Source organism: Panulirus ornatus, chromosome 11, assembly GCF_036320965.1.
Source record: "Panulirus ornatus isolate Po-2019 chromosome 11, ASM3632096v1, whole genome shotgun sequence".
Taxonomy (NCBI): domain Eukaryota; kingdom Metazoa; phylum Arthropoda; class Malacostraca; order Decapoda; family Palinuridae; genus Panulirus; species Panulirus ornatus.
Genome location: NC_092234.1, coordinates 43,493,507 through 43,506,440, shown reverse-complemented (window position 1 = coordinate 43,506,440; position 12,934 = coordinate 43,493,507). Strand labels below are relative to the sequence as shown.

The window sequence follows — 12,934 nt, the reverse complement described above, 5'->3', positions numbered from 1 at the left end:
AGGGCTGATGTGAAACTTGAGTGAGTGAGTGAGTGAGTGAGTGAGTTATGAGGAGGTACTGGAGCGCATCACTCACCTGAGAGTCGAGTCCAAGCATGAGGAACATGAGGAAGAAGAAGGCAGACCAGAGAGGCGACACTGGCAGCTGCAACACCGCGGACGGGTAAGCCAAGAACGCCAGGCCAGGCCCTGTGGACACACACACACAGCTCTCTTAACCTTCGCTACACACACACACACACACACACACAACACACACAACACACACACACACACACACACACACACACACACACACAACACACACATCCATATCATTTATTGTATCAAGACGACAGTGTTCGTGTTTTATCATCTCGTCCACAACTCCAGATGAAAACTTTGCTAAAATATATCATTTGGAATAATGTGAAGTTACTGGAATGGCGATACAACTCAATATGTCATCTGAGGTTTGAATGCTGCGCATACAATACTTACAACCACTTACGTAAGAGTTACTTAACTCTATCCACAACAAAGACTCGTACAAATTAACTTACACATACATTCTCGTCCCAAACAGTGTGTGTACTGAACACCATTCTTAGAAAACGGGATATGGATTGAGTGATCAGAGGCACTGCTATGAAGTCAGGTAAACATGACATTTGTTAGGACAATCAAGAATTGAATTGGGGAAGGTGGATTGTGATGGTGGTTCAGGCGTTAGGAAGGTCATGTAGGCAATCTAGGGGGAGTGTGACGGTGGTACAGTGATAACAGGGAGAGGTCAGAGGTCAAAGGTCAAGCAGGTGAGGAGGGGGGAGTGGGGACGTCACAGTGATAACAGGGAGAGGTCAGAGGTCAGAGGTCGTTAAACAGGTGAGGAGAGAGGCTGGGGACGTCACAGTGATAACAGGGAGAGGTCAGAGGTCGTTAAGCAGGTGAGGAGGAGAGAGACTGGGGACGTCACAGTGATAACAGGGGGAGGTCAGAGGTGAGAGGTCGTTCAGCAGGTGAGGCGGGGAGGTCAACTGACCAGAGGCGGCCACGTCCGCCACCTTCTTCTGTTGCTGCTCAGCCATGAAACCCACGACGGAGAAGATGACGAAGCCCGCGAAGAAGGAGGTACACGAGTTGATGGTGCACAGGATGAGCGAGTCCCTGAGGGAGGAGGAGGAGGAGCACAACATGGTGTTAGTTACGGCGGAGGACGAGGAGGGCGGAGGAAGAGGAGGAGGAGGAGGAGGCGGAGGAAGGCCTCCTCCTGCTGGCGGGCGGGCGGGCGGGGGGGGGGGGGGGGGGGGGGGGGGATATAAAGCGAGCGCGCGTGGCTGATGTACTACAGCGACAATGTACTTATAATGTACTACAGCTAGGGGAAGGAAGTTATAATGTACTACAGCTAGGGGAACGAAGTTATAATGTACTACAGCTAGGGGAACGAAGTAATAATGTACTACAGCTAGGGGAAGGAAGTTATAATGTACTACAGCTAGGGGAAGGAAGTTATAATGTACCACAGCTAGGGGAAGGAAGTTATAATGTACTACAGCTAGGGGAAGGAAGTAATAATGTACTACAGCTAGGGGAAGGAAGTTATAATGTACTACAGCTAGGGGAAGGAAGTTATAATCTACTACAGCTAGGCGAAGGAAGCAATAATGTACTACAGATAGGGGAACGAAGTAATAATGTACTACAGCTAGGGGAAGGGAGTTATAATGTACTACAGCTAGGGGAAGGAAGTTATAATGTATTACAGCAACTGTGGATACAACAACCAGTATTATGAAACACAGAGGCATCTTGGTTACCCACAGCAGTAGGGAGATGGTGGGTGGCTGCATAACACTCAGCCCAGACAACGTGGGAGAAATTTAGTTTAGGGTGGAAATACATATCTTCCTGTTGTTCTTCACGTCTCATGTTCTATCCTGTTCTACCCTTACGTCTCATGTTCTATCCTGTTCTACCCTTACGTCTCATGTTCTATCCTGTTCTACCCTTACGTCTCATGTTCTATCCTGTTCTACCCTTACGTCTCATGTTCTATCCTGTTCTACCCTTACGTCTCATGTTCTATCCTGTTCTACCCTTACGTCTCATGTTCTATCCTGTTCTACCCTTACGTCTCATGTTCTGTCCTGTTCTACCCTTACGTCTCATGTTCTATCCTGTTCTACCCTTACGTCTCATGTTCTATCCTGTTCTACCCTTACGTCTCATGTTCTATCCTGTTCTACTTTTACGTCTCATGTTCTATCCTGTTCTACCCTAACGTCTCATGTTCTATCCTGTTTTACCCTTACATCTCATGTTCTATCCTTTTCTACTCTTACGTCTCATGTTCTATCCTTTTCTACCCTTACGTCTCATGTTCTATCCTTTTCTACCCTTACGTCTCATGTTCTATCATATTCTACTTTTAGGTCTCATGTTCTATCCTGTTCTACCCTTACGTCTCATGTTCTATCCTGTTTTACCCTTACGTCTCATGTTCTATCCTTTTCTACTCTTACGTCTCATGTTCTATCCTTTTCTACCCTTACGTCTCATGTTCTATCCTGTTCTACCCTTACGTCTCATGTTCTATCCTGTTTTACTCTTACGTCTCATGTTCTATCCTGTACTACTCTTACGTCTCATGTTCTATCCTGTTCTACCCTTACGTCTCATGTTCTATCCTGTTCTACTTTTACGTCTCATGTTCTATCCTGTTCTACCCTTACGTCTCATGTTCTATCCTGTTTTACCCTTACGTCTCATGTTCTATCCTTTTCTACTCTTACGTCTCATGTTCTATCCTTTTCTACCCTTACGTCTCATGTTCTATCCTTTTCTACCCTTACGTCTCATGTTCTATCATATTCTACTTTTAGGTCTCATGTTCTATCCTGTTCTACCCTTACATCTCATGTTCTATCCTGTTTTACCCTTACGTCTCATGTTCTATCCTTTTCTACTCTTACGTCTCATGTTCTATCCTTTTCTACCCTTACGTCTCATGTTCTATCCTGTTCTACCCTTACGTCTCATGTTCTATCCTGTTTTACTCTTACGTCTCATGTTCTATCCTGTACTACTCTTACGTCTCATGTTCTATTCTGTTCTACCCTTACGTCTCATGTTCTATCCTGTTCTACCCTTACGTCTCATGTTCTATTCTGTTCTAGTATTATTAGGTTTGTTCATGACAACGTTTTTATGACGTTTTTATGACATTTCTTATGACAACGTTTTTTGTGATAACGTTTTTTCTGACAACTTTTTTATGACGTTTTTATGACAAAGTTTTTTATGACATTTTTTATGACAACGTTTTTTCGATAACTTTTTTATGAAACGTTTTTATAACGTTTTTATGACAACGTTTTTTATGACAACGTTGTTCGTATGGCGAACGTTTTATTTTGTTTTTATTAATTTTGACATAAGTTATCCATGTAATGTAATACTATACACCAAGCCAAATTGTCATTCCAATATATATGACTTTCTTGGTAAATAAAGCTTCTATTATTATTATAATAATAATAATAATAATAATAATAATAATAATTATTATTATTATTATTATTATTATTATTATTATTATTATTATTATTATTATTATCATTATCATTATTATTATTAATATTATTATTATTATTATCATTAATATTATCATTATTATCATCAATACAATTATCATGATCATTATCATTATAATCCATTCTATTACTATCATTATTATCATCATCATTATTATTATCATTATTATTATTATTATTATTATTATTATCATTATTATTATTATTATTATTATTATTATTATTATTATTATTATTATAACTATCATAATTATTATCATTATTGTCATCATTATTATGATAACAATAATAATAATAATAATCATAATAATAATAACAATGATCATTATCATTACTATTATTATTATTATTATCATCATTATTATTATTATCATTATCATTATATAAACAATTCGTGTTCTTACAGTTGTGGTAACAAGTGTATGGCACACTGAGTGCAGTATCAACCCTCATAATGATTTAGTTACAAATTCATTAGTAACTTGTTATGAAGGTGATTAATGTTTCTCCTCTCATTAATGTGTTGTTATGAGGATGATTAATGTTTCTCCTTTCATTAATGTGTTGTTATGAGGATGATTAATGTTTCTCCTTTCATTAATGTGTTGTTATGAAGGTGATCAATGTTTCTCCTTTCATTAATGTGTTGTTATGAGGATGATTAATGTTTCTCCTTTCATTAATGTGTTGTTATGAAGGTGATCAATGTTTCTCCTTTCATTAATGTGTTGTTATGAGGATGATTAATGTTTCTCCTTTCATTAATGTGTTGTTATGAAGGTGATTAATATTTCTCATATCATTAATGTGTTGTTATGAAGGTGATTAATGTTTCTCCTTTCATTAATGTGTTGTTATGAAGGTGATTAATATTTCTCCTCTCATTAATGTGTTGTTATGAAGGTGATTAATATTTCTCCTCTCATTAATGTGTTGTTATGAAGATGATTAATGTTTCTCCTTTCATTAATGTGTTGTTATGAGGATGATTAATGTTTCTCCTTTCATTAATGTGTTGTTATGAGGATGCTTAATGTTTCTCCTCTCATTAATGTGTTGTTATGAAGGTGATTAATGTTTCTCCTTTCATTAATGTGTTGTTATGAAGATGATTAATGTTTCTCCTTTCATTTATGTGTTGTTATGAAGGTGATTAATGTTTCTCCTTTCATTAATGTGTTGTTATGAGGATGATTAATGTTTCTCCTCTCATTAATGTGTTGTTATGAAGGTGATTAATATTTCTCCTCATTAATGTGTTGTTATGAAGGTGATTAATGTTTCTCATATCATTAATGTGTTGTTATGAAGGTGATTAATATTTCTCATATCATTAATGTGTTGTTATGAAGGTGATTAATATTTCTCATATCATTAATGTGTTGTTATGAAGGTGATTAATGTTTCTCATATCATTAATGTGTTGTTATGAAGGTGATTAATATTTCTCATATCATTAATGTGTTGTTATGAAGGTGATTAATATTTCTCATATCGTTAATGTGTTGTTATGAAGGTGATTAATATTTCTCCTCTCATTAATGTGTTGTAATTAAGGTGATTAATATTTCTCCTCTCATTAATGTGTTGTAATGAAGGTGATTAATATTTCTTCTCCCGCTCCCACTCCAAGTCCCTCCCCCACACTCCCACTCCAAGTCCTCCTTGCTCTCCCACAAACCCCGCTGCCAGTCCCTCCTCCCACAACCCCACTCACAACACAACAGGGAAGCAGCAGTTGGACTCACCTGTAGCAGTTGTTATTAAACTTGTTGTAAGAGCCCAGGGCGATTAGGGAGCCCAGCACCAGGGCGTACGACCAGAACACTTGAGATACAGCCTCCACCCACACCTGTGTGGCGCACACACACACACACACACACACACGCAGAAGGCAACGACGACGGAGGGGAAAGTAGAAACACAATTAACATCATGTAGTGAATAACAACACAAAGATTTAACTTCATGTAGTGAACAACAACACAAAGAATTAACTTCATGTAGTTATGAACACAAAGAATTAACTTCATGTAGTTATGAACACAAAGATTTAACTTCATGTAGTTATGAGCAATACAAAGTATTAACTTCATGTAGTTAATAGCAATACAAAGAATTAACTTCATGTAGTTAACAACACAAAGATTTAACTTCATGAAGTTAACAACACAAAGGTTTAACTTCATGTAGTTAAGAACAATACAAAGAATTAACTTCATGTAGTTAACAACACAAAGATTTAACTTCATTTGTAGTTAACAGCAACACAAAGAATGAACTTACTGCAGTTAATAGCAACACAAAGAATTAACTTTATGTAGTTAACAGCAACACAAAGAATGAACTTACTGCAGTTAATAGCAACACAAAGAATTAACTTCATGTAGTTAACAGCAACACAAAGAATGAACTTACTGCAGTTAATAGCAACACAAAGAATTAACTTCATGTAGCTAACAGCAACACAAAGAATTAACATCATGTATTTAAGAGCAGAGAAAAATAATATTTAAGATTTGAATTCTCTTAACCTTCAACACAAAGTTTTCAGATTTGAATTCTATCACCATCAACACAGCCTGATGTTTGGATTTCACGCTATGGAGTTTTTCTCCTTTTTTTCCACTGTGTTCACAATAAGCCAGAGTTTGATCTTATACCAAAGGCACAAAAGCGTCGAGCGAAAACGTAATGAGGGACTGGTCATTTAGATGTGTGTGTGTGTGTGTGTGTGTGTGTGTGTGTGTGTGTGTGTGGGTGTGTGTGTGTGTGTGTGTGGGTGTGGGTGTGGGTGTGTGTGTGTGTGTGTGTGTGGGGTGTGGGTGGTTGGGGGTTAAAACCCAGCTATCTATGAGTGGGAAAAAATTCATCAAAGATCCCTCACCAGCTAAGAAACATGTCATATCTTCCATCAATATAATCCATACTGTATATTACTGACGTATATCATCTTGCCTTACATATATATATAAGACAGGAGTGCACATACAGCTATCTAGCTCCCACCGCCACGAACATGACAGCTATACAAAGGCTAAAACTATAAATTTAGCTGATCATGACGTGGTATGTACAAGCGGTACATATTCCTGGTACGTTTTCTTTAAGAGTTCGTTGTACGTTTTCTTTAAGAGTTCGTTATAATCAGGACGTATCAGACTGTGTTACAATGAAGTACTCAAATCAGTAATGTACAATTGTGTAATGTCCATCATGGTCAATATATATATATATATATATATATATATATATATATATATATATATATATATATATATATATATATATATATATATACATACATATATATATATATATATATATATATATATATATATATATATATATATATATATATATATATATATATATACATATATATATATATATATATATATATATATATATATATATATATATATATATATCCAACTAAGATAAATGTATATGACATACTAAATCCACATTAACATACATTAGGTCAAGGTATAATTAACATGATAACGTTAATTTACAACAATATGGAAGTTTACAGTACATATTTAACATTAAATTGAGATAAGATTAACTTAATAAAATCCACGGAACCAAATAACAAGATATCACAGGCCTTCACGTCATATAATGGAGTAAGATAGCCAAACCCTGGGCATGGCTTATCACCGTGTTATCTTGCTAACTGGGTAAGATATCCAAACCCTGGGCATGGTTTATCACCGTGTTATCTTGCTAATTAGGTAAGATATCCAATCCCTGGGCATAACTTATCACCGTGTTATCTTGCTAACTGGGTAAGATAGCCAAACCCTGGGCATGGCTTATTACCGTGTTATCTTGCTAACTGGGTAAGATAGCCAAACCCTGGGCATGGCTTATCACCGTGTTATCTTGCTAACTGGGTAAGATAGCCAAACCCTGGGCATAGCTTATCACCGTGTTATCTTGCTAACTGGGTAAGATAGCCAAACCCTGGGCATGGCTTATCACCGTGTTATCTTGCTAACTGGGTAAGATAGCCAAACCCTGGGGGTTGACCCCACAACGTGATATCACTGAACTACTGAACAAGATATCAATAAGATAGCCAAATGCTGCTGGGCTTGACCCCACAACGCGATATCACTGAACCACTGAACAAGATATCAATAAGATAGCCAAGCGTTGCTGGGATTTGAACTCCAGGACGTGATATCATCGACCCAGGAGAGCAAGATAACCGTGCACCTTACCGTGATATCATCGACCCAGGAGAGCAAGATAACCGTGCACCTTACCGTGATATCATCGACCCAGGAGAGCAAGATAACCGTGCACCTTACCGTGATATCATCGACCCAGGAGAGCAAGATAGCCGTGCACCTTACCGTGATATCATCGACCCAGGAGAGCAAGATAACCGTGCACCTTACCGTGATATCATCGACCCAGGAGAGCAAGATAGCCGTGCACCTTACCGTGATATCATCGACCCAGGAGAGCAAGATAACCGTGCACCTTACCGTGATATCATCGACCCAGGAGAGCAAGATAACCGTGCACCTTACCGTGATATCATCGACCCAGGAGAGCAAGATAACCGTGCACCTTACCGTGATATCATCGACCCAGGAGAGCAAGATAACCGTGCACCTTACCGTGATATCATCGACCCAGGAGAGCAAGATAACCGTGCACCTTACCGTGATATCATCGACCCAGGAGAGCAAGATAACCGTGCACCTTACCGTGATATCATCGACCCAGGAGAGCAAGATAACCGTGCACCTTACCGTGATATCATCGACCCAGGAGAGCAAGATAGCCGTGCACCTTACCGTGATATCTTTGAGCTTCTCCACGTCCGGGATAAGATAATACCGGATGCCGGTCATGGCGCCGGGCAGGGTGACGCCACGGATGAACAAGATGAACATCAGCAGGTACGGGAACAGCGCCGTGAAATACACCACCTGCAGAACACCAACTGTTATATCATATGTTATATATGAGTATCTGGTGTTATATCACCTGTTATATATGCGTATCTGGTGTTATATCACATGTTTTATATACGTATCTGGTGTTATATCCTGTTATGTATGCGTACCTGGTGTTATATCACCTGTTATATATGCGTATCTGGTGTTATATCCTGTAATGTTTGCGTATCTGGTGTTATATCCTGTTATGTATGCGTATCTGGTGTTATATCACCTGTTATATATGCCTATCTGGTGTTATATCACCTGTTATATATGCGTATCTGGTGTTATATCACATGTTTTATATACGTATCTGGTGTTATATCCTGTTATGTATGCGTACCTGGTGTTATATCACCTGTTATATATGCGTATCTGGTGTTATATCCTGTAATGTTTGCGTATCTGGTGTTATATCCTGTTATGTATGCGTATCTGGTGTTATATCACCTGTTATATATGCCTATCTGGTGTTATATCACCTGTTATATATGCGTATCTGGTGTTATATCACATGTTTTATATACGTATCTGGTGTTATATCCTGTTATGTATGCGTACCTGGTGTTATATCACATGTTATGTATGCGTATCTGGTGTTATATCACCTGTTATATATGCGTATCTGGTGTTCTATCACCTATTATATATGCGTATCTAGTGTTATACCACCTGTTATATATGCGTATCTAGTGTTATATCACATGTTATATATACGTATCTGGTGTTATATCCTGTTATGTATGCGTACCTGGTGTTATATCACATGTTATATATGCGTATCTGGTGTTATATCACCTGTTATATATGCGTATCTGGTGTTATATCACATGTAATATATACGTATCTGGTGTTATATCCTGTTATGTATGCGTATCTGGTGTTATATCACCTATTATATATGCGTATCTAGTGTTATACCACCTATTATATATGCGTATCTAGTGTTATACCACCTGTTATATATGCGGATCTGGTGTTATATCACGTTATATATGCGTATCTGGTGTTATAACACCTGTTATATATACGTATTTGGTGTTATAACACCTGTTATATATGCGTATCTAGTGTTATACCACCTGTTATATATGCGTATCTGGTGTTATATCACGTTATATATGCGTATCTGGTGTTATATCACCTGTTATGCATGCGTATCTGGTGTTATATCACCTGTTATGTATGCGTATCTGGTGTTATAACACCTGTTATGCATGCGTATCTGGTGTTATATCACGTTATATATGCGTATGTGGTGTTCTAACACCTGTTATATATGCGTATCTGGTGTTATGTCACCTGTTATGTATACGTATCTGGTGTTATATCACCTTATATATGCGTATCTGGTGTTATATCACCTGTTATGCATGCGTATCTGGTGTTATATCACCTGTTATGTATGCGTATCTGGTGTTATATCACCTGTTATATATGCGTATCTGGTGTTATAACACCTGTTATGCATGCGTATCTGGTGTTATATCACGTTATATATGCGTATCTGGTGTTATATCACCTGTTATGTATGCGTATCTGGTGTTATAACACCTGTTATATATGCGTATCTGGTGTTATATCACCTGTTATGCATGCGTATCTGGAGTTATATCACCTGTTATGCATGCGTATCTGGTGTTATATCACCTGTTATGTATGCGTATCTGGTGTTACATCACATGTTATATATGCGTATCTGATGTTATATGACGTGTTATATATACACAGCTGGTGGAGGGGAGGTGGAACAGGTGGATGCCGTGTGTGTGTAGGGGGGGAGGGGGGAGTGGAACAGGTGATTTCTTTTGTGTGGGGTGGAATGATGCAACAGGTGGACCCCGTGTGCGTGTGTGAGTGGGGGGGGGGGGAGAGTGGAACAGGTGGGTCCCGTGTGCGTGTGTGGGGGGGAGAGTGGAATAGGTGGGTCCCATGTGCGTGTGGGGGGGGGGGAGAGTGGAACAGGTGGACCCCGTGTGCGTGTGTGTGGTGGGGGGGAGAGTGGAACAGGTGGGTCCCGTGTGCGTGTGGGGGGGGAGGGTGGAACAGGTGGGCCCCGTGTGCATGTGTGAGGGGAAGTGGAACAGGTGGGCCCCCCGTGTGTGGGAGGGAGTGGAACAGGTGGATCCCGTGTGCTGTGAGACTGTAAAAGATATCTCCCGTGTGTGATGGGGGGGATGACAAAGATGGGCCCCCCGTGTGTGTGAGGGGGAGATGATGGGGGGGGGGAGGTAGGGAGAACAGATGGCCACAATCACCCACTGAACACGGACACAATACCTCTATCACATATACAACCCACTTCATTCACATAAGCCTTCACATAACCCACCCATTGCATTCACGTAAGCATCCACATAACCCACCCACTTCATTCACACAAGCCTTCACGTAATCCACCCGCTTCATTCACATAAGCATCCACATAACCCACTCACTTCATTCACATAAGCATCCACATAACCCACCCACTTCATTCACATAAGCCTTCACATAACCCACCCACTTCATTCACATAAGCATCCACATAACCCACCCACTTCATTCACATAAGCATCCACATAACCCACCCACCTCATTCACATAAGTATCCACATAACCCACCCACTCTATTTACATAAGCCTTCACATAACCCACCCTTTCATTCACATAAGCATCCACATAACCCACCCACTTCATTCACATAAGCCTTCACATAACCCACCCACTTCATTCACATAAACCTTCACATGATCCACCTACTTCATGCACGCAAGCCTTCACATAACCCACCCACTTCATTCACATAAGCCTTCACATTTGGACCACAGTTACCCCCACACACGTCATGCCTCCACAACACATCCCCCCCACAACAACAACATATAACACATCACACGCACGAACAACCGGGAACACATCTTTGTACAACACTGAGGACGAGCCATGCAACACTGGGGAACCGTGAGTGGGCTTGTGTACGGCCCGGATCCTGGGAACCGTGAGTGGGCTTGTGTACGGCCCGGATCCTGGGAACCGTGAGTGGGCTGTGTACGGCCCGGATCCTGGGAACCGTGAGTGGGGTATGTACGGCACGGATCCTGGGAACCGTGAGTGGGCTTGTGTACGGCCCGGATCCTGGGAACCGTGAGTGGGGTATGTACGGCACGGATCCTGGGAACCGTGAGTGGGTTGTGTACGGCCCGGATCCTGGGAACCGTGAGTGGGCTTGTGTACGGCCCGGATCCTGGGAACCGTGAGTGGGGTATGTACGGCACGGATCCTGGGAACCGTGAGTGGGCTTGTGTACGGCCCGGATCCTGGGAACCGTGAGTGGGCTTGTGTACGGCCCGGATCCTGGGAACCGTGAGTGGGGTATGTACGGCACGGATCCTGGGAACCGTGAGTGGGCTTGTGTACGGCCCGGATCCTGGGAACCGTGAGTGGGTTGTGTACGACCCGGATCCTGGGAACCGTGAGTGGGTTGTGTACGGCACGGATCCTGGGAACCGTGAGTGGGCTTGTGTACGGCCCGGATCCTGGGAACCGTGAGTGGGTTGTGTACGGCACGGATCCTGGGAACCGTGAGTGGGTTGTGTACGGCACGGATCCTGGGAACCGTGAGTGGGCTGTGTACGGCACGGATCCTGGGAACCGTGAGTGGGCTTGTGTACGACCCGGATCCTGGGAACCGTGAGTGGGCTTGTGTACGGCCCGGATCCTGGGAACCGTGAGTGGGTTGTGTACGGCACGGATCCTGGAAACCGTGAGTGGGCTCGTGTACGGCCCGGATCCTGGGACACACACACACACTGAGGCAGGTTCACACACTGGACGTGTCAGTGTAGCTGTGGCAGTGTGTGCCCTCAGTGTAGTGAGTGTAGGGCGGAGGGAAGGGAGAGGGAAGGGGAAAGGGGAGGGGAAGTGGAAGGGGAAGGGAGGGGAAGGGGAGGGGAAGGGGGAAGGGGGTGTTGTAAAAAGGGAGGGGAAGGGGGAAGGGGGTGTTGTAAAGCAAATCGATAGACTTGTGCCCCCCCCAACACACGAGACACCAGCTGATGTAAACACTTCAAATCTCACCTTTGTCATGCATGTATGACATTCGTCATGCACTGCCATGCACACACACACACACACACACACACACACACCTCCCTTGCACTGCCAGGCCTGACCCTAGCCCGTCATGCACACCTACCCACCACACTAGCCCGTCATGCACACCCACCCACCCACCACACTAGCCCGTCATGCACACACACCCATCCACCACACTAGCCCGTCATGCACACACACCCACCACACTAGCCCGTCGTGCACACCCACCCACCACACTAGCCCGTCATGCACACACACCCACCACACTAGCCCGTCATGCACACACACCCACCACACTAGCCCGTCATGCACACCCA

At 41.8% G+C, this 12,934-nt stretch overlaps 1 protein-coding gene across 1 annotated transcript in view; it reads right to left on the bottom strand.

Moving 5' to 3' along the window:
- The window catches only part of Gat (GABA transporter), a 103,019-nt gene that overhangs the window by 10,974 nt on the left and 79,111 nt on the right, over positions 1-12,934 (bottom strand). Inside the window, exons 7-10 of the mRNA XM_071666852.1 lie at positions 8,393-8,527; positions 5,324-5,427; positions 1,022-1,146; positions 77-189 (exon numbers count right to left, since the gene is read on the bottom strand). Of these exons, the coding sequence (XP_071522953.1) occupies positions 77-189; positions 1,022-1,146; positions 5,324-5,427; positions 8,393-8,527 (477 nt within the window). The remainder of the gene's footprint in view (positions 1-76; positions 190-1,021; positions 1,147-5,323; positions 5,428-8,392; positions 8,528-12,934) is intronic.